General features: G+C 41.3%; 2 protein-coding genes across 2 annotated transcripts in view; one reads left to right on the top strand and one right to left on the bottom strand.

Moving 5' to 3' along the window:
• Nucleotides 1–4,886: 4,886 nt before the first annotated feature.
• On the bottom strand, nucleotides 4,887–9,429 carry LOC102843711 (chromosome unknown open reading frame, human C14orf142). Its single transcript, XM_006879206.1, has 2 exons — nucleotides 9,228–9,429; nucleotides 4,887–4,981 (listed from the first exon to the last, which is right to left on the bottom strand). The coding sequence occupies exons 1-2, from the start codon at nucleotides 9,427–9,429 to the stop codon at nucleotides 4,887–4,889; spliced, it is 297 nt and encodes a 98-aa protein (XP_006879268.1).
• A 251-nt stretch (nucleotides 9,430–9,680) lies between these two features.
• The window catches only part of UBR7 (ubiquitin protein ligase E3 component n-recognin 7 (putative)), a 22,502-nt gene continuing 9,268 nt past the window's right edge, over nucleotides 9,681–22,914 (top strand). The window contains exons 1-6 of the mRNA XM_006879104.1: nucleotides 9,681–9,830; nucleotides 13,109–13,242; nucleotides 13,813–13,873; nucleotides 14,910–15,005; nucleotides 21,459–21,512; nucleotides 22,465–22,570. Of these exons, the coding sequence (XP_006879166.1) occupies nucleotides 9,681–9,830; nucleotides 13,109–13,242; nucleotides 13,813–13,873; nucleotides 14,910–15,005; nucleotides 21,459–21,512; nucleotides 22,465–22,570 (601 nt within the window). The remainder of the gene's footprint in view (nucleotides 9,831–13,108; nucleotides 13,243–13,812; nucleotides 13,874–14,909; nucleotides 15,006–21,458; nucleotides 21,513–22,464; nucleotides 22,571–22,914) is intronic.

Genomic DNA, 22,914 nt, shown 5'->3' with positions numbered 1-22,914 from the left:
GGGAGGAGTGATAGGGAATGGCAAAGGACACACTGACAAAGAAGATTAATCAGAACTGGCTTTGACAAGCACTGTGGCATTTGGAGAAGAACAAACTGGGAGGAGGGTAGAGAGAATAGTGCAACAATGAGCGAATGGAAACCCAAAATCTCTGTAAATGTTTATGAAAATTAATAAAATATAGGGAAAAAAAAACAAAACCCAAAACAATTGTCCAGCTCTCAGATGCCCAGCTACTGACTGAAAAAGAACATGACCTGAATCAGGTGCACCTTAGTCTTCAAATTGACATCCTTATTCCTTCTCAATTATATATTTTTTTAAATTTCTCTCTTCCCCTTCTCACAAGATACTATTTATTTGGAAGTTAGTAATTATCTTGGAAAGTAGAAAAACGATGATACTTATATAGTGCTTACTATGGGTCAGGGACTATTCAAATACCATTTAATTATTTTTTAAAATTTTAATTTTATATTGGTCTATTTATAAAGTTCGTATACATTGTTTTTCACACTGGATCTTTCCCATTTTCTTCACTCCTGCCACCAAATTGTGTGATTCTATAATTAACTCCCCACTCCAAGCCCATTCTCAACCCTCTGGTCCCAGCCTTCTCCCCCTTGGACCCTCATTCTATCATAGTGGTCTTATACAGTATTTGTCCTTATAGGACTAAGTTCACTTAGCATAATGCTCTCCAGTCTCTCCCAAGTTAGGCAGTGATTTACAAAATTGTTGCTCCTGTGTGTTGTGTGAATGTACTAGTTTCTCAATCCATTCTACTGTCGTTGGACATTTGGGCTGTTTCCATATTCTTGCAATGGTGAATAAGGCTACTATAAACATTGGTGTACAAGTGTCTGTTTGTGCTTCAGTTTTCATTTTCTCGGGGTATGTTCCAAGCATTAGAATACCTGCGTCATAGGGCATTTCTATGTTCAGCTTTCTGAGAAAATGCCAAACTGCCTTCCAGAGTGGTTGTACCATTTTACAATCCTACCAACAGTGCCTAGGAGTTCCTATCTCACCACATCCTCTCCAACATTTATTACCTGATATTCTATTAAACTTTGGCACTGCTACTGGAGTGAGATGATCTCTCTTATTGCCAGTGATTTGGGGCATTTCTTCATGTGTGTGTTGGCCATCTGAATATTTTCCTCTGTGAAAATTCTTTCCGTATCTTTTCCCCATTTCATAATTGTGTTACCAGTCTTTTTCTTGTGGAGGCCCTATAGGATTCTAAACTGTTGATATATGAGACTCTTGTCTGAAATGGTATTGCCAAATGTTTTTTCCCAGTTAATAGGGTTTTGTGTTTTGGTTGGTTGTTTTTTTTTTTTTTTTACTCTGCTGAAAAAAGTTTTTGATGCACAAAGGATTTAATTTTTAGAAGGTCCCATTCATCAATTTTATCCTTTCCAGGGGAGCTCTGGTGGCCTAGTGGCAAGGAACTGTAACTACAATCCCAGAGGCGCACGGTTCAAACCCACCAGATGCTCTGCCTGGGAAGGAGAGACAATCTCCTCCTGTACCAGTCAGATCTGATTTGACGGTACATGCACACAAAAATCTAAAAAATAAATAAATAAAAATTTTATCCTTTCCATATTATTTCTGGCTATATTTGGTACTCTATACCATAGACTAGGCCTTGTCTCTGATGAACATTATGGTTTTGGGCTTTCATTCCAGGTCTCTAATCCGTCTCAAATTGCTTTTTGTGTATGCTGTGAAATGTGGATCCTGTTTCTGCAGGAAGTAGTCTACTTTTCCCAGCACCATTTGAAGAGGTTGTCGTTCTCCATTTGATAGGTTTTATTTCCTTGTCAAATATCAGATGACCATAGATAGATGGGTCCATTTCTGGGTTCTCAATTCTGTTCCACTGGTCCATGTGCCTGTCATTGTATCAGTACCATGATGTTTTGGCTATTACCGCTGTTGTTGTAGATTTTGAGGTCAGGGAGTGCTATGCCTCCCACTTCATTTTCGTTTTTCAGAAGTGCTTTGCTTATAGTAGGGTCTTTTTCCTCCCCAAATAAACTTGACAATTTCCCTTTCAATCTTCTTTAAAAATGAATTTGGTATCTGTATCGGATTGCGTGGAACATACAGACTGCTTTTCGTAGGGTTGTAATTTTTACAATATTGAGTCTTCCTATCCACAAACAGGATGCATTTTTTCATTTAGGTCTTTCATTGTGTCTCGCAGAAATGATCTGTAGTTTTGTTTGTACAGAATTTTTTGTGTCTCTAGTTTCTTTCTGCTGCTGATTATGGACCCAAGTAAGATGAAGCTGTTGGCAATTTCAAACTTTTCTCCATGTATTATGATGTTACCTATCAGCCCAGTGGTGAAGACTTTTGTCTTCTTGATGCCAAGATGTACTCTATATTGAAGGCTGTAGTCTCAGGTGCCACCAAGTTGGCTCTGATTCATAGTAATAATATGCATAAAAGAACAAACCTCCACCTGAACTCGTACCATCTTAAATCTACGCTCTGCTTTACTGTTGCAGTTACTGTGTCAATCCATCCACTTAAGGATCTTCCCTTTTTACACACTCTCCTCACTTCTCCAAGCATGACATCCTTCATCACTAACTGACCCTTCCTTATCAGATGAGATGAGGTCTCCCCATCTCATCTCTAAGCAGCACTATGGGTACATCTCTTCTAAGAGTGATTTGTTTGTTCTTGTGGTTGCTGTTATGTGCCTTTGAGTCAGAACCATCTCATGGCTGACCCTCCAACAGGTCTTCAGCGCTGTAAATTGCACCGGAAGAGACTGCCCCTTTTTTGACCAGCTAGTGAAGTCAGAGTACCTTTGGCTTGGCAGTGCAACTCCTTATCCAGTAGACCATGCAAACTCTTCTGTTCTTGTGGAAACCATAGTATTTTCAATTTTCTTCATCAACACTACAATTTAGAGGCAATTCTGTGGTCTACTTAATTCACTGTCTAACTTTCATATATATAAGAAACAAATGAAAATCCCCTGGCTTGGATCAGACCCATCTTAGTGGCATGCTTGCTCTTTAGTACTTTAAAGAGGTCCTTGACAGCAGATTTTCTGACTGTAATATGAAATTTAACTACTTCTTCAATGGGTTTTAACTGTGGATCTAACTTAAAATTAAATCCTTGACAATTTCAATCTTTTTTACATTTATCATAATGCTGCCTATTGGTCCAGTTATGAGGATTTCTGCTTTTTGCTGAAGTGTAATCCACCTAAGAAGCACAGTTTCAAAACTTCATCAATTAAGTGCTTCAAGGTTGTATTAATCTATGTATTGTAGGATGCTGATGAATCCTAATTCAATCCTGATACCACATTCTAATAGATTCCAATTTTCAAATTTATGAAGCTTACAGACAGGTAAGAATGGTACAAGGATGCAAACTCGATGCACATCTTTCCTCATTTTAAACCGTCCAGTAACCCCTTGTTCTGTCTGGACAAATGCGTCTTGGTCTATGTATAGATTTCAGAGGAACACAAGTATTCTGGAATTCCCACTATTCTCAATATGATCTAGAATTTATAATGATACATACACACACAGAACGCTTTTTGAGTTAAGAATTAGGTTTACTCTGGTGAAGTAGTGGCAAGAAGCTGCACTGAAATCTCAGACGTACATGGTTCAAATCCACCAGATGCTCTACTGGAGAAGGAGGGGCAATCTCCTCCTGTACCAGTCAGATCAGATTTGATGGAACTCGCAACTCCTTTTTTAGAAAAAGAGTTAGATTTACAGGATGACTAATCCTTGCATCTTATTACAGAATTCAAGAAATTACATTCCATATTTAGGAGCTGAGATGGCATGGTAGGGTGTAAGTTACACTGCTAACTGAAATCTACCACAGCGCTGAGGAAGGAAGATGGTCAATCTTCTCCCATAGAGATTTATAGTCCTGGAAACCCAAGGGAAGTCAACTGACTCAACAGCAGTGGGTAACTGTACACACTGTACAAAGAAGCAAAGGGAATGGTCACAGAGCAAAGTTCTGCTATTATTTAAAATTATGATCTAATATTTAATTCTATACAGGCAAGCTTTTCTTTAAAGGCTGAATAAAGACCAAAAAGACTGTTAAAATCAATGACTAAGTTGAAGTCCCAGTATCAGATATAATCAAACAAGATATAAGCCTAATTACGTCTCAATTATTTCAAAATTGACAAAAGGCAATATATGTAACTCAAGGCAAAAACAGATTCATATGAACTATAAGGTTTACGTCCAACTAAAAAATTCTATGAGTCCGTGTATCTCATTACGTATAAGCTACTCAATTTCTTTGAAACCATGTCTTTCATCTATCTAAACTAACCAGGAAAGATGCATAGTAAACCGAAATGCTTTAATTCTACAAATATAAAAGGAACACTCCCACAATGGGAACTTATCTTTTTAATAAGAATGAATTTGTAAAAACAATTAAGACTACAAGAAGAAAATAAATTATCTAAGCCATAGTCAATAGATTTCATTCAAACTATCTCTCTATTCCTTAAATTTCCTTCTATGTGTAAATATCCCATTTTCATCACTTGCTCACATTAGTTTTTGAAACACTATGTGCTTTTTAAAATAGAAAAAGGAGTTAAAAGATAAAAATCATACACAATTTAATTCAATGGTTCTATTTTATTTCTATTATTTGAAATTTCTTATTCAAGAAACAGATTCCTTTTTAAACACTATTTCTTTTTGCTGTAAAGAGAAAAAGTCTTTTCTTTGAAAGAATTGTGTCATGGAGAACAAAATCAAATGCTTTTCCAAGTTAAAACACAGGTATTCCTGAAGTGTCTGGATGGTAATTTGGACAGCAGCAGTCTTTGAGTTAAAGTTTCATAAAAGCTATTGCTAAGACAGTGATCTTGGTCGTTTTGCAGGTGGTCCATCAGAGTTAGTTCTGTTATCAATGTTACGTTCATCTTCTGCATCATCTTCGTCATCACCTTTTAAAATAAATATTTGCTCTATGACAATATATTCAACAGTTCAAAGGAAACAGATTAAAATGGCTGATAGAGAACATTTCAGTTTTGAGATTAATAAGACTATGTATATCAAAGTAAAAATATGCATGATTAAGAAAACTTTAGAAACGTTGATGTAGAATCCAAAAACTCTTTTCTATCACCTTTCTTTTTGGGAGGGGGAGGGGGATAATGAAAATATCACAACACTCACCCTCTGAAAGTGGTTTTAGTATACTCACAAGGTTGTACCATCATCATTACTATCTAATTCTGGCACATTTTCGTCACCTCAAAAAGAAATTCTGTATTAATTATCAGCCATTTCTCATTATTCCCCAAACACCCCATGCAAACACTAATCCATATTCTGTCTTTATGAATTTATTCTGGACTTTTCATATAAAAGGAACCATATAATACGGGCCTTTCATGCCTGGCTTTTTCCATTTAGCATCAAGGTTCATCTGTGTTGCAGCATGCATTGGTATTTCATTTCTATTTTTGTTGCTTAACATTTATTTCACTGTATGGCTATACCCATTCATTACTGAAAGACATTTGTGGTGTTTTCAATTTTTGTCTATTACAAACAATGCTGCTATGAACATCTGTGTACAAGTTTCTATGCAGTATGTTTTCATTTCTCTAAGACCTATGAGAGGCTGGATCATATGGTAACTTTACACCCTATGTGGTGGCGTAGATCATAGGGAACTGCACTGGTAATCTAAAGGCAGTGAGTGCCTCTCTGGCAGCTTGAGTCAATCAGCAGTCCCTTGGAAGAAAAACGGGCAATCTTCTACGGCGTGATTCTGAGCCACTGAAAACTCACTAGAGGGCCAGATATGAGTCAGTTTTGACTCAAATGAAATGAGTTTCAGTCTTATGGTAATTCTGGTTAACTTTTTATAGGAAAGTGGAACTGTTTTCCACAGCAGCATTTAACATTCCCACCAGTAATTTATTAAGGTTCCAATTTTCCCACATTCTAGTATTACCTTTTTTAGCTAATTTTACTATTCTCGACAATATACAGATGAAAATGCATGCCAATTTAAGTTTCTATGCATACAATGACACCAATTACATTCTTCAAGTTCGTCAATCACCCCATCCTCCATTTCTGAGCTGTCCCTCCCTTGTTCGTTGCCCTTAAGAGTCCAAGCTAAATTTTCTAGTTGCTGTGGTGAATTTGATCCTACCACATATAGTTCTTAAAGAGCAGATCCTCCTCCCCTTTTTACTAGTTTCACTAAACTATTTTTTGAACTAGGCTAATCTGCTGTAATGGACTTCTTTAAAGTATAAATAAACAAGATGTCAATTTGAGGATTTAAGGTGCACTCACCGCACAATATTTTCAATTATTTCATATGAATAGCAACGTTAAGCAATAAATAGAGGGAAGAATTGATGCCACAGAACTGTGCTGTTAGCATAAAATACTGAATATACTATGGACTAAAGAATGTACAAATCAGACATGGATGTGCAGTCTGAATGATCCCTGAAGGAATGACAAGACTCAACCCCACACTCTTTGGTCACGTGATTACATGGGGTTTATCTCTGGAGGGCTTTATGCTGGGTAGAGCAGAAAGTCAGCTAAAAAGAGGAAGCCCTTCAATGAGATGAAATAATGCAGTAGCTACAATAATGGGCTCAACTGTAAGGCTGGCACAGGTTGGACAAGCAGTGCTGGATGCTGGGTCCCTAAGTACTGACTTGATGCTAGTAAACAACACTGATTTTAAGATGATTTCCGGGGATATTTCTGGTTTAAGGTTTAAAGAGGTTCTCAGTCCAACAGTTTCAGGGGTTCATTTACTTTCTAAGTTCCATAATGTCTAGAGTCCCAGAATACTTAATACTCTATTCTGCATTTTCATTGTAGTCAAGTTAGAATTGTTCTACAGATATCTTTGATCAAAATATACTGTGAGGACAATAGGGTATCGTTCAGGTGTGGTCTTGTGGCACAGGAGGCAGAAGGGTACACTAAGTGGATTATGAGACCACGTAGCTGGGATGTCCATGAAACCAAAAGCCATGAAGTGTTTGGTTTCACATCAGCAACCCCAACAGCTCCTTTTAAAATATCCAAACATATAATTAACACACAACTTTTGCCATTCACCTTTTTAGATTTGTGCAACTTAATGATAGCAATTTCAATAAATGGCCACCAATTCTACCTATAATCATCTTTTTTTACTATAGCTATCCTTGTGGGTGTTGAGATGAGCTTATTTTCTTCTTAAAACTGTGGTAAATCTTTCAGAAACAAAACATTTGCCATTTCAATAACTTCACCTGTACAGTTCTGTAGCATTAAATATAAATATGCTCATCATGGTTTTCATCCAACAGTATTAAGCACTGGAGGTTCGATTTGCATTTTCTTCAGGCATGATCATAGCCAAAGATGGTGAGGATCTTTTCACAGGTGAGTTTTATTACTTTAGGAAGATTTCAAACACAGACGCTGAGGTTTTTGGTTTTGTTCCCTTTTTTTACAAATTGATAGTCTGTGGCAACTGTGTTCATCAAGTTTTATTGGCACTTTTTTCAAAAGCATGTGCTCATGGGTCTCTGAGTCACATCCTGGCAATTCATAAACTATTTCAAACGTTTTTCATTATGCTATACTTAATAGACTTAATACTTATGCATACTTAATAGACTACATATTGGTATAAACAAACAAAAAAAAATCAGTAAGTCTTGCTTTATCGTAGTGTTCTGGGACCCACAGTATCTCCCAGATATGCTTTTAAATAAAAGCTTGTCCTTCTATACAAAGGTATTACAAACTGGTTACCAACTTTTGCCCTTATAACATTTTAAGCAGATTCCAGCCAAGAAACAGGGCGTCATTCTCAATATATGTGGCAATGGCCAATTAACAGATTGCTGGAAACAATCTCTTCTTGCTAACTCTGGTAGCACATTCTGAATAGACTTCTCCACGTTATCCAGAACCACCACGGCAGAACCAGGGTGGAAAATACTGTTCATGTAGAAGACAAACCCTTGACTCCACCACTTAGTTTTTGTTGTTGTTGCTATGTGCCCTCGAGTGGCCTGCAACTCATAGTGACCCTATGAACAACAGCCCTAAACCCTGCTCTTTCCTAGGCCAGCCTCACCCCCATTACCCCAGTCACTGAATCAATCCATCTCATCCAGGGTCTTCCTCTCCTGTGCTGTGCCTCCATCCTTCCAAGCATGATGTCCCTCTCCAAGGACTGGTCCTCCTTACATGTCCAAAGTACGTCGGACAAAACCTCAAAATCCTTGCCTCCAGGGAACAGCCTGGTTTAACCCTCTCCAGGATGAATCTGTTTGTTCTCCTAGCAGTCCATGGTATATTCAATACTCTTCTCCAGCACCAGAGCTCAAAGGTATCAATTCTCCTTCTACCCTCCTTAGTCACTGTCCAGCTCTCTCATGCATAATAAGTGATTGCAAAGACCACGGCATACCTTAGATTTTTTTTTTAGATCAAAATCTGATTTTGCATTCCAGATAAAATGTTTTTCAAGTTAATGCAGTAAAAACTGCATATTTATGCTCATTTAGATAACATAATTATGATAAAAAGGGGGGAAATATGGGAAGCCAATACTAAATATTTGTAATAAACGCAATGCTACTTAAAAAAAAAACCCGCATATTTTTTACTTCGTAATTCCCAATGCTGGGATGCAAGAGAAAAAAAAAAAAAGAATGGGAGTTAGTTGTTAAGGGTCAACGAGAAGACCACCCGGCGACCCCATGGGCTTCGTTACTAAGGTTCCAATCTTTGGTAGCTGCACTCTACACCTGATTTAACTCCTTTTCATCATCAATGCCCAGCTCACAAGCAGTCACTCCCTCTCTGAAGCTGCTCGAGGTGCGCAGTTTTAGGGGACACTGAGTTTACACTCTTTAAGGGTTTGGCTGGGAGTTGGACGAGGGCATCCCGTTCCCGATTCGTCCTCCCGAGCTCGGGACGGGGCCGGACACTGTATGCGGTCAGCACCTGGAGTGCGGACCAACGAGAAGGAACAGGGCTGTGGAAAGGCTGCAGTAACAATGTCCCGGGAACACACTGCGCCCACCATTCCCATCGGGAAACCGTCTTCCACCGAAGGCAGGCTCCCCTGCCCCACGCCCGCCCCTCCACACACAGATTCTCCCCGGGCGTCTCCGCCCTCCCTCACGGCAGCTCGGAACTCACCATTCAGGTCCTGGCCCGCAGCCGCCGGGTCCTGCGCGTCCCCCGAAACCAGAGGGCCGAGGAGCTCGACCACTCTCTCTCTCATCTGAGCCACACCCGACAACAAGCCCTGCAAAGGGTCAGCACCCGCCGGTGCCTCACACGACACCCGCAGCTGCTGCCGCTGCCCATCCCGCCCGATGTACTCGGCCACTAGCTCCATGGCGACCGCTCAGCTTCAAGCGCGCGCCACAGGAACCTGCCCACCGGAAGCGGAAGTCGGCGCACGGCGAGGCTGGCCGCCCAAGAGACAGGCGTGACATCCGTTTGTGAGGCGTGTCCCCGCCCCTTCCGGCGCGCTTTCCGTGAGCGATTGGTTCCCGGCACTCGGGCCCCGCCTCCTCCGGGTACGCCCTCCGCGGCCGCTTTTCCCGCCTCCTTCGTCCTGAGCCGCAAGTCGGGTGACAGTTGAGGATGGCCGGGGCGGAGGACTCTGCTGAGCGGCAGTCAGAGCTGGAGCCCGTGGTGTCGTTGGTGGATGTGCTGGAGGAAGACGAGGAGCTGGAGAATGAGGCGTGCGCAGTGCTGGGCGGCAGCGACTCCGAGAAGTGTTCTTACTCGCAGGTGGGCGCGCGCCCGGGGCCTCGACTCCCCTCCCGGCCAGATCCCAGTTCCCGCCGCCTCGATCGTCTCCCCCACCCCAGGCTGGCCTGGGACCGCTGTTCGTCTTCCTCCTTCCAGATCCAGCTACCCTTGCATCCCCTCTTGACCCTTCGTCCAGCTTGTGCTCCCAGCTTGTGTCCAGCCTTCCTCCCTCAGTCCTCTGTCCAGCGTGCAGGATTATCCAGGCTTAACCCTGCAGCGGCTGTCGAGTCCATCCCCCAGGGTTTTCTTGGTGGCGGCTTCTCGGGGGACCATCCCGTGACCCCTCAAATCCAGACGTCTTAGTTCCTAAACTCCCGTCTTGTGGGGATTTACTGGGAGCAGAACGATTGTTGTTGGTGCCGTCGAGTTGAGTACGACTCAGTGACCAGCAGATGAGCACCAGATGCCCTGTCCTGTGCTGCCCTTAAGATCTCCGACGTGCCCATTGTTACTCTGTGTCAGTCCATCTCCCGTGAGGGGCTGACCATCCTCTTTTCCCATCATGATGTCTTTTTCCATGGACTGGCCCGCTTTTCCCAAGGACTGAACCAAATAGGTGTAAACCAAATTTAAAATGTTTTTGTTTTTTTTTTTTAAACCTGCTTGGTGGTTTTGTTTTTAGAATATACACAGCGAAACACATATACCAATTCAACCGTTTCTGTGTGTACAGTTCCGTGACATTGCTTCTGTTCTTTGAGCTGTGCAGTCTACTTGTTCTCTGACTTGTTCCTCCTCCATCAAGATAGACTTCACTGCCTCCTGAGTTTCCTGTGCAGTCATTCCACTCACTGTTGACCCATTACATTGACCATAATGTTCAAGGCAGACATTCTTTGCTAGTTCAGCTGAAGTGCCGTTTGGAGGGAGCTCTGGTGGTGTGGTTCAAATCCACCAGCTCTTCTGCAAGAGAAAGATGGTCTCTTTCCTCCTATGCATTTTACTGCTTCTGAAAGCCCACTAGCGGGTCAGCTATGAGTCGATTCGCACTTCATGGTTCGGAACAACAGTACAACATACTTTGGAGTATTTTTGGTTTAAGCTTAGAAGATCACCTCAGAGCAGTAGTTTTAGGGATTCATTCAGCCTCTGTGACCCCCAGAATGTCTGGAGTTCCTGAGGATTTGAAACCTTTTAACCTACACGTTCCCCTTCCGAGTGGGCGTTTTCTACAGAAGCTTTCATCAAAAACCATTAGATAAGGGGAGTTCTGGTGGCCTAGTGGCAAGAAGCTGCACTGCAATCCACTGCATGGTGGCCTAGTGGCAAGAAGCTGCACTGCAATCCACTGCTCCACTGCATGGTTCAAATCCACCAGATGCTCTGCCGGGAAAGGAGGGACAATCTCCTCCTGTACCAGTCAGATCCGATTTGATGGTACACACACACACACACACACACCACACACACACACACACACGCAAAATAATAAAAAAAATTAAAAAAAAACCCATTAGATATTTGTTAGCGGAATCAGAGCAGAGTTTATAAAGTTGTAGATTTGAAAGTCTCCCTGGGTGGGGTTAACTGAAGTGAAGCGAAGCATAATGACATGTCTGCATGGGGTCAGCAACCCTGGAAATAGACTGGGACCAGAACATCAGGTGACACGAGAGAGGGGAAAAGGAGAGGAACTAATTGAAGAGGAAGCTTGGCGTTTGGAAGACGTTGTGACTGAGGGCTTGAGGGAGTGTAATGTTGTGTTTGATGACTCATTCTGTATTTCTAGGTAGAGAAAGGAGAAGGGTGGGTGGGAGGAGGACGCAAAGAGTGAGAGTATGTTGGAGGAAGGTTACCTAGACAGGAGGCTTCTGTGAAACATGGGGATGAAAAGAGGGAGTTGCTATCATTATGTGGTGTGCACCGAGATCATAATACTTGTCATTGTTGACCCAGTTGAATTTGCATCGTAAAGTGGTTGGACTGCTGTTTGAAGCCTTTGGTCTGCACTGAAATAGCTTTCTGCCCCACAGTCCTTTTTTACAAAAAGATTGTCAGTTCCACGGCTCTCTACGCTATTTTTGAAATGCAGTCAGCTTTATAAAAAGGACCTAATTAGAATTTTCTTTTTATTGTGTTATTATAGAATGGTATCTTGTAGAAAAATCATGTGTATGGCTGGGGGGAGAAGGGAGCACACCCATATACACACCACTCAGATCAGGAAATAGAACGTTACTGACACCCCGAATCCTTCCTCCGCATCTTCTCTGTATCTCCCTTCTCCCTAGAAGAGAATAACCATTTCCATGATTTCTAAAAGCATATACGACTTACCTATTTTCTCTTCAGTTTTTTATTTTGAAAGCTTTTTAATTTGCAGGTAAGATTAAAATAGTATGGCCACCTGTTACTCCTTAAGTGGAACCCCCACTGTGGTTAAAATGTGTGCCTGCCTACTGAAAGAAAGGATGGTAGATCAAACTCACCAGCCCTCTGCCTGTGGGCGCAATTGCAGTCTTCCGTAAGGTGTGCAGATTGGGCAGCGCTGTGGGACATTTCTGCTTTTTTTCCACAGGCTCCCTATGTATCTAGTGTGTTTGGTTTGGTTTTAGAAACCCTAGTGGTGCTGTGGTTAAGTGCTTGACTGCTACTTAAAAGGTTGGTGGTTCAAACTGTCCAGCCACTTCACAAGAGAAAGATATGGTAATTTACTTCCATAGTATGCAGTTGGGGAACTGTATAGGTTCTGCTCCCCCCTGTAGAGTTGTTACCTAGGTCAGAATCAATAGGAGTGGGTATACCTCTTAAGTGTTTTCATTATTGCTTTATCTCTTCCTCTCTAGATGATAGAATTTTTCTTTTGTGCTGAAGCATTTGCAGACCTCACACTGTGTCTCCAGGTGCTTGAGCCTACACCCTTAAGGATGTGTTGCTTTCTTCTGTGGTAGAAACAAAAGTATTTTCCACAGTTAAAAGTGTAATGTTGCCTGCGTAACTCTGCACACATTCTTCCTCATTTTCAGGTGTTAAATCAGTAACCAGACCAACTTTTCACAGATGACCGAAAGCTTAAACCTTAACACTTTGAGAAAAAAATGTATGAAAGTTAGTGCCCCTGAGTTTGTGTGTAGATGTCGGTATGAGCGAGCAGCGCTGCTTTGGTCCTCTCTTGAATAAACTGTGATAATCGTCTGGGTAGGTTTTTACAGAACCATCTTCAGTGTATAGATAAGCCGGTTTCATTTCTCAGATCTTTGTAACCATGTAATATTTTCCTTCATTCTCTCTCTCTGCTTCCATTTTGGGACTTTTAGGGCTCGGTAAAGAGACAAGCGCTGTATGCCTGCAGTACCTGCACCCCAGAGGGAGAAGAACCCGCAGGAATTTGCCTGGCCTGCAGTTATGAATGCCATGGGAACCATAAACTGTTTGAACTCTATACAAAAAGGTGAAGCTAGTCAGAACGGCTCCTGAAGGCTGTTCTCCCAGCTCTCCTTCCCCCCTCCCTGCTTGATCTTGTTTGCGTATTAGAAGTAGGTGTGTGTTATAAAGGATTGATTACACATTGTAATAAATTGACCACATTAGTCAATGGTAATTAATGTTACAAAGCAAAAAGTCCATAAATGATTGCATGAAAAATTAATGTGCTTTGTAAACTTTCACAAAAAATAAAAAAAAAAGTAATTGTGTGCCAGTGAAATGCATATTATTTTATGTAATAGAATTGAAGAGGGTGGCTTTTCCAGGCAGCTTCCTCTACCATCCTCTCGCAAACATACATATACATGTTAACACATAGGTCGATATATACTGAGGTGCCCTCCTGCGTGCTAATTTCCAGAACATAAAATCCCCTTTGCTGTTAATGTGCTTGGGGAAGTTCTGAATTGGATATCTGGACAGCCACCAAGGCCACATTTAGATAAGGGAATGGAGTCGGCTATGCTTTGAGCGTCAAGGGTAAACTGTTAGAGTTAAGATTAAAATGAAATTGACTCCTCCTCCTTTGTTTCAGAAATTTTCGTTGTGATTGTGGAAACAGCAAGTTTAAAAATCTGGAATGCAAATTATTTCCTGTAAGTAAGCCCGGTACCAAGCCAGCGTGTAGGAGAGGAGCTGAAGTTGATGGTATCTGCCAGAGTGGGGAAACAGGGGTTTCTCTAAAGGAACTTATTCTTTGCAAATGGTCAAGTCAGTAGTGGGCTGTGTTTTCTTTTTTTACCTTGTTGGGAAACTGTATAACCTATTTAAGGCTTACCATTTAGATTGTAATAAATGTGAAGGATTTGGTTGTGTTTTATGTTCTGAGGCTTTTAAAGCACAGATTATGACTTTTTAAAAACTGGAATATCTAAAGCCTGGTTACTATGATGTGGGCTATATTCACACAGAGTTTTTCACTGATTTTTAGTTAAAAAAATGCTTCTACAGTAACTTTTAATAGAACAACAGCAGTGAAAGGGAAATCAAGAGATGTCACATTGTTCAATCATAATTACTAAAGCTCATGCTTTTTTCCTCCTTTAAAGGTTTTAGACAATTTCCTTGCCAGCCTTTAAGGCGTAAAGAAGATCCCTTGGGTTAATTTCTGTTTACTGGGTTGTTAATGAATGATAGCTGTTGTCTCGTGTTGTTCTCCGCTCCCCTCATTACATTTTCCCCAACTGCACTGAAAAAAAACTAAAAATAAACACATCACAGATTGTTAACAATAGCTATGCCTCAGAGCTGGGAGGCTACAGGAGAGAAGAAACTCTTTTTAAACTCTATCGTCCTGATAGGATTTGTAAAGAGGACCCAACTGGTACACTCTAACCCCGTTTCTTCAAAGAGGCAAGAATTTGAAGATGATTTCCCAAGTGACTCATGGAGGGGAAAGCAGGCAGAGGGAGTAGAAAGATAAAAAAGAAATTTTCTCTTTTACCCATATCCTGAGGAAAGGGTCCATTTGATAGGGTTGGGGTTCCCCCCCCCTTTTACACTTTGAAAGTTAAAGACTAGCGTCGTGTGGGGGTGGGAGGTGGGGGGATACTTTTAAAATATGTATATTTCTTAATGTGTGAGCTTATAGTTAAAATTAGATCATCTTATATTATGGATGTTATCTTTCAGGATAAAGCAAAGGTGAACTCATGCAATAAGTACAATGACAATTTTTTTGGATTATATTGCATCTGCAAGAGACCTTATCCTGATCCTGAAGATGAGGTAAGAGAATGGCACCTTAAAAAGGGGAACTCTCATCTCTGGTTACTCCTCAGTCTTTTGGTTTATCTAGGCTTGGTTAGCGGGGCTTTGGGGCATTGTGAATGGATTCTAAATGTATCCCTTTTTTTGAATCCAGGCTAGTTTTAACTGCTAGAGAGGTGAGTTGTTCTCTCTTACAACACGTGATGGAATTAGCTTTTAACCTAGCATGCTGATTTTCAATTAACATTCCACACCACATGGTTATAACTCTGATCTTAAAAGAGTACAGTAGTTTTACTGGTTGACAAAAACATTAGAGGCATCTTTTCCTGAATTATGCATTTTGTTTATCAGTCTCTTTCAGTACCCGCTTCAGATAGGAATCCTAGTGAAATCAGTATTTTGGTTTTGGGTTTTTTTAATTTTATATTGGTTTGCTTACAAAGTTCGTATACATTGTGTTTCACACTATTCTTCATTCGCTTTGTGTTTCATATAATCATTCCCATGCATTATGTTTTATAAAATTAATCACCATTGAGTTTTGGATAGCATTGCTTTATGTGGTTTTCAGGAAGAGAGTATTGCTACTGAGAACATGTGAAGTGCGTAGCAAAGCTCATGGAGATGCTAATTGGAGATACTTACTCAATGAGATAGGCTTAACTGCCATTTAAGAAAGTATTATGGTGAATCACCTGTGTGATTGATTATGTCTTGCATGAAAAGGAAGACAGGAAAACCCACATTGACTGGGTGTCTAGTAAGGTTGACTGGGTGTCTAGTAAGGAGGAAAGTAACAAAGACTAACAATGAAGAGAAACCAAACCTAGCAGAGTGGCCCCCAAAAAATCACAACTGGACAAAGACAGAACTGCAGAGGATGTGCTTCGGGGACCTGAGAACATAAACAAAGTACTTGATGTAGTTGTTGTTATGCACATTGAATCAGAACCGACCCATAGCTGATCCTCTAGTCGGTTTTCTGAGGCTGTAAGCCCCAAGAGAAGAGATCAGCTATCTTTCTATCATCGAGCCACTGTTTTTTGGAGCTGCACGCCTTCAGGTAGGGAGCACGGCTCCTTACCACTAGGCCAGCAGAGCTGTGGAGCAGAAGGCAGTTGGATAAATTGAGAAATGGCATTGTTATTTTAGCATAAATCTAATTGTAGTTGTTGTTACGTGCCATTGAGTTGACTATGACTCATAGTGACCCTGTGCACAGTAACTCTGAATCCTGCTCTAGTCGGAGCCACTCTATCTCCTTATTACCCCCAGTTACTGTGTCAATCTATCTCATCCGGGATCTTCCTCCACCCTTCCAAGCATGATGCCCTTCTCCAAAAACTAGTCACTCCTGGTGACATGCCCAAATTATGTGAGATGGAGTTTTAAAATCATTGGTTCTGAGGAGCAGCTTGATTTCACCCTCTTCAGGACAGACTTGCCAGTTTTCTGGGTAGTCCATGATAATATTCAATACTCTTCTCTAGCACCACAACTCAAAGATAATCAATTTTTCTTCTGTCATTCTTAGTCATTATCCACCTTTATGATGCATATAGCAAGTAATTGTGAAGACCATGGCTTGAATCAGGCACACTTCATTATCTCGGCTGAAATCCTTATTCTTCAGCACTCTGGAGGGGCCCCTGACAACAGAGTTTCCCAGTGCAGTTCTTCTTTTGATTTCCTGGCCGCTGGTACCGAGATTGTTAATTGTGGAGCCAAACAAACTAAAACTGCTAACAATCTCAATTTCTTCACTATTTATCATGATGCTGCCAGTTGTCCCAGTGGTGAGAAACGTTGGTTCTTGATACTGAATTTCAATCTGTATTGAGGTCTGTAGTCCTTGACTTTCTACAGCAAGTGCTTCAGGTCCTCTTCACTTTCAGCAAGCAGGGTTGTGTCATCTGCATAACGCAGGTTGTTAGTCTTCCTCCAATCCTGATTCCTCCTCATACAGCCAACCTCCCAATGATCTGTTCTCCATATTGATTGTAAAGGTATGGAGATAGGATATGTCCCTGGCATATACCCTTCCTGATTTTGAACTATGCAGTGTTTCCTTACCCTGTACTGATGACTATCTCCTGGTCAAAGTACAGATTTCACATAAGCACAATCAAACGTTCTAGGATACCCATTCTTCTCATAGTTAGTCACAGTTTGTTATGATCCACACAGTCAGATGCCTTTGCATAGTCAATGAAACACAGATAGACATTCCTCTGGTACTCTCTCTGTTTTCAGCCAAGATCCATCTAACATTAGCTATAATATCCCTAGTACCATGACCTCTTCTATACCCAGCCTGCACATCTGGCAGTTCTCTGTTGATGTGCTGTTCCAGTAGTTTTTGGATAATTTTCAGCAGAATCTTGCTTGCATGTGATATTAATGATAGTGTTTGATAATTGCCACACTCTGGCGAGTCACATTTCTTTGGAAGATAGAAGGCAAGTAGGCAAATCAGTGTTCACCTTTTCAGTATATGGGTTTCAAAGTTATCCTTGTAAGAATCCAAAGAGTAACTTCAGTAAGGAGGGATTCTGGTTACTTATAGAGGAAATCAGTAGATAGTGTACAGATGTACACTAACAGTTACTCAGAACAAATTCTATTCTCTGTGATAACCAGAATGTGAAATCAGTAAATAGTGTACAAATGTACACTAACATTTACTCAGAACAAATTCTGTTTTCTGTGATAACCTCTCCGAAGACACACTTCATGTCTGTCTTGCTTTCTCTAGAGCTTGGAATTTAGTTGGCGCTCAGTAAATAAGTCAAATTACCCATACATAAAGTGTAGTAAAATTTTTGAAAAATAAGTTTGTTTCTAGGGAGCATCAATGAGAAATCTCTTTCAGAAAATGAGGCAATTTTAATGTAAGAGAGTAAGATAGCTACCAATAAATATAACCAGAAACTTAAAGGAATTAAACCATGAAAAGTATAAAACACTCCTGAAATGAATTGAAGAAGACAAATAAATAGAAATATGTTCTATATCCAGGGATTGAAAAGTTTGTTATTGTGCCAGTACCACCCAGAGTGTCTGTAGATGGAGCACAATCCTGATCAAAAGTCCAACAGCAATAGGAGAACCGATCCTCAACTTTATATAGCAAAGAGGCCCCGAAAAGTTCTTTCCACAGTGTTGAACAAGAGAACTCCTTAGTGCTCACACCTCCTGATCTTGAAATTTTGCTTTACAGCTACAGTAACAAAACATCCTGGTACTGGTAAAACAACATACAGCTAGGCCAGTTTAAAAGAATTTAGAGTCCTGAAATAAACTAACACGTACATGGTCAACTGATTTTTGACATGGGTATTAAGAAGACTCTCCTCGATAAATGGTGCTAGGAACATTGGATTTCCACCTGCACAAAGGTGAAACAGGATCCATGCCTATCACTATACTCAAAAGCAAATTCAGTACAACCATAGTTAGAAGAATAAGCAGGGCAGCTCTGTCAGTCTTAGCTCTCAACAGTGGATTATCTACTGTAATAAAAATCACAAACATCAAAAGACACAAACTAACCAAAATAGACCCTCATAAAATGTTATCCATCAAGACATTTACTAAGATTGCAAAAACTCACTATCTACTGGGAGAATTCTTTGAAAATTATGTATTTTATGAGTACCTTATAGTAAACTGTGACAACAACGACAAAAAAATAACAAAAAAAAGGTGCTGTGTCACCAGCCATCAGAGAGGTGCAAGTCAAAACCACTGTGAAATGTCATTTCACTTCCTAAGACAGCTAAGATGGGAGAAAAAAAAACCCAAACAGAAAATGACTAATGCTGGAGAAAACATAGGGAGTTTGGAACCATGACCTTTTCTGATGGAATGCCTTCTAGGACAGCTTTTGTGGAAAGCTTTATAGTGGTTCCTCAAAAAATTAAAATGAGAACAAAATGTGACCCAGAAATTTCATTCCTAAAGGAATACCCACATTACTTGAAAACAGGCTCAAAGAAGCTTGTATACCAGTGTTGACAGTAGCCAAAAGGAAACAGCCTAAATGCCCGTTAATGAATGGCTAAACAAAATGTGGTGGATACAATGAGGTACTCCTGCTCCAGCCGTGGTCCATGCTGCTGAATAGGGAGAAGTTGAAGACATGCTGAGCAAAATAAGCTCCAAAGGAGAACTGCCCCGAGGCCTCCTTAAGTGCAGCCCGAGAGCTCCTTAGAAGTGTGGGTGGTGTCAGGCTGTGGTACTGAGGGTCACTGAGTTGGAGTCAACTTTATGACACAGCATTTTATGTGAAAAGACAAGAAAATGAAAATGTTTAGGGATCTGAGTTTGTGTTTCCAGAGGTGGGAAAGGAGGCAAAGCAATATTAATAGTGATAAAAAAAAAAAAATAAAATCCTGTTGATTAAAGTTAAGGTTGCACAGCCTATTGTTACAATTGCTTTCAGGAAGGTGTACACCTATAAAAAGTTGTATAGTACGTTTTTCTTCTTTTCCGCCCTAAGATCAGCCATCTTACGGGACTTAGTTCTTCGGTGATTTGGTGTTATTATTTCAGGACATACTAGTTTACTGACCCGATAGCACGCTTGAGTTCCACCCTAGTTTCTTGTGTAGCGTCTGGGTTGTAAAACCTTACAAGCCGCCATCCAAGGCTCAGTGACCATCTGGAACTGAAACAATTGCTGAGTTGATCTTCACACTTAAACCAAAATAGCTGCCAAAATCTTCTTAAAATGAAACAAAAGCTTAACTAACTAGTAAGATAAAAAAGATCAACTTTGACCAGTATTGCTTTTTAAAAACCTATGTGTAAGGAGCTCTGGTGGCCTTGTGGCAAGAAGCTGTACTGCAATCCTGAAGGCACATGGTTCGAATCCACCAGATGCTCTGCTGAAGGATAGGCAGTCTCCTTCTGTGCTAGTCAGATCCAACTCAATACACAACAAGAAAGGGGGGAAAAGTCCATTTTTTTTGAAAAATCCACAAGCCTATGCGTTTGGGAACAAATTGGCAGCAATAACTGACAAGATTGGCTAGGAAGCTTAGAGGTAGTGAGTTTATGTTAATGAGAAACTCAGAAAATGAGAGAGGGTGTCACAACTCGAATGTTCAGCGTCATTAGATTATGCATGCAGGAACTGTGGAAGGGGTACATGTTTTGTTGTGAATGTTCTCAACAACAAAATAAGAAAGTCAAAAGGATTGAATCTGTAACAGGATGTGGTAGTATTTCTTCCACCAACACACTCGTTACCCCCATGTGTGATTAGCCTTTTAATACTCTGCAAGTCTGAGAAGCAAATACCAGTATCTGATTTTTGTTTCCCTGATGATGAGTGAGACTGTGCATTTTCTTTTTCCTTCAGCTTACTGGGTGTTGTGATAACCTCCATTCTGAAGTTTTATTCCACACTCTTGTCCCATGTTTTGATTAAGCTGGGTTTTGTTTGTTTGAGTGCCTGATCCAAAAGGATAATTATATTTAGAGAATTCAGCCTTCCTCCTGGCTTCCAGATTTGAGCTGAAACTGCAGTTTGTGAATCCAGTTACATGGAAGAGAAGGACATCATGATTGGAAGGGTGGAGGGTCCGCGCAGAAGAGGAAGACCCTGGATGAGAGAGATTGACACAGTGACTGGCAGTGGGGGCAGGTGTGTCGGCGACAGTGAGATTGGCTCAGTACAGGACAGGGTTCAGAGCTATCGTTCATAAGGTCACTGTGAGTCATTGTTGACTCGATGGCACATACAATAACAACATCTTGGAGTTAAGCATAAAACTAAATCTGAGTGTCGGGAAGGTTAAGGCAAAGTTTTGTTTATAATACTGTTGGGCCACAAGACAGAAGAATATACAGGAATGAATAAATCAACCAGGGCAACAAACGACCATAGGAAAAGGACAGAGCATCATTGGAATGTTAATCAGCCGTGAAATCCTCAAAATAAAAGCAAAGCTTTTCCAAAAATTTTTCCGAAGATCATTTTTCCTTGGTTAGCATTTAACTGCTTAATTCAAATAAAAGAAGTTGGTGCTATCCATATTATCAAGAAAAGTTTTCTAGAATTCCTTTTTCTGTTTTGGCAGAATAGATGATATGGTAAAAATACCCCGTTGTCAAATCATTTTTCCTCCCAGAACCTTGGTTTATGTATAAAGCGGGACAATGAGAATAGCCTACTTACAGAGTGTTAACGGGGAGACGTTCGGTAACTGATGAGAAAGTACTTTGCAATTAGTCTCGGTGTGACGCTTATGTAATGCCAGCTCATGGAGAACAGGCTTCATGGCCCTCGGATCCTCTGTGTCTGTTTCTCACCATCACTGTGACTGCTCGTGTGCAGAGAGGGCTCACAGAGCTGGTGGAGAAGTGTTTCACACCTGCCCTTACTGCGTGCCACAGTTACTACGATGTCCCAGCAGTCAGTGCAGCCGTGAGCCGACAGCCCACTTTGCTTTTCTGTGTTAGGTTCCTGACGAGATGATCCAGTGCGTGGTCTGTGAAGACTGGTTCCACGGAAGGGTGAGAAAAGTGGCTTCTGCCTTCTTTGTTTAAAAAATTTGTTTTTCTTTTTTTAATTAATTGTAATGGAAGTGTACAGAGACTTAGGGTTTCCAGTCATTCATTGTTGCACTTTTCTCCATGCCCACTCCTTCTCCCTCCAATTCACTCTTTTCCTTGAAAAGAAAGAAAAACTCTTTCATTGTTATGAAATCCCTCCCTCCACCCCGTCGACTCCACTGTGCAGCCTTCGCTCTGAACGTCTCTAATGACAAGAATACCCAGTCATTTGTCCCTTCTAAACAGTTCTCTCCCTCATCTGTTTCAATGCAATATACATCATTCCTCCCCTCCATTTCTGTCTTCCGTCAACCCCGATGTCAGACCCATTTTACAACAGTGGCCCTATGCAATATTTGTCCTTTTGTGACTGAGATATTTCACTCAGCATAAGGTCCTCCAGGGTCACCCATTTTGCATAATATTTCATGAGTTCCTTGTTTTTCAATGCAGCATAGTGTTCCATTGTTTGAATATACAACAGCTTCTCTGTCCATTTGTTTGTTGATGGGCACTTAGGTTGTTTCCAGCTCCTTGCTATTGTGAACAAAGCTGCGATAAACTTTGCTTTTATGAAAAGTGAGAGGATTTCCCCCTTTTTAATTAGATCTTCTATTATGTATCCTAACCACTCTGCTACAAATGAAAAGGTTTTTGTGCAAGAAGCCCTGATGGTACAGTGCTTAGAGCACATGGTGCCACCCAGCAGCTGCTCTGCGGGAGGAAGGGGTGGCAGTGTGCTTCAGGAGAGACTGGCAGTCTTGCAACCCTAGGGGGCAGTTCTCCTCTGGCCTGCAGGGTCGCTGTGAGCTGGAATTTACATCGGGTATTGCAATATTTTTAAATAAAATAATGGGCCTTGGAACAACTTGGAAATGACCAGTAGAATGGCCTGCTTTCTGTGTTTTGACAGCATCTTGGTGCCACACCCCCTGAGAGTGGGGATTTCCAGGAGATGGTGTGCCAGGCATGCATGAAGCGGTGCTCCTTCCTGTGGGCCTACGCGGCACAGCTGGCAGGTAGGCATTGGATGTGCGCGCCACCCACTCAGGCGTGTGAGATTGCCCGGTTCAGCCCAGAGTCTGTAGGAGCGATTCTGAGATCCCAGACGAAGCTAGATGTGTGCCTTCTCTACCTGGTGTTTGTAGAGTGGATGGGAGACAGACTGCTGAGCACAGACATGTACTTGAATGGCATGGTGCATGCCCGGGGAGGGTGGATGCATGGATGGATGGATGAGTGGGTGGGTGGGTGGATGGATGGATGGATGAGTGGGTGGATGGATGGATGGGTGGGTGGATGGATGGTTGGATGGGAAGGTGGGTGGGTGGATGAATGGATGGATGGATGGATGGATGGATGG

The sequence above is a fragment of the Elephantulus edwardii genome, unplaced genomic scaffold, assembly GCF_000299155.1.
Source record: "Elephantulus edwardii isolate Elephantulus edwardi_28Jun2011 unplaced genomic scaffold, EleEdw1.0 scaffold00002, whole genome shotgun sequence".
NCBI lineage: Eukaryota > Metazoa > Chordata > Mammalia > Macroscelidea > Macroscelididae > Elephantulus > Elephantulus edwardii.
This window is presented reverse-complemented; position numbering and strand designations above follow the sequence as displayed.

Coding starts and splice junctions, on each gene's coding strand:
- LOC102843711 (XM_006879206.1), bottom strand. CDS start 9,429: ATGGAGCTAGTGGCCGAGTACATCGGGCGGGATGGGCAGCGGCAGCAG. Junction 4,982..9,227: donor TGCGGGCCAGGACCTGAATG/GTGAGTTCCGAG, acceptor TTATTTTAAAAG/GTGATGACGAAGATGATGCA.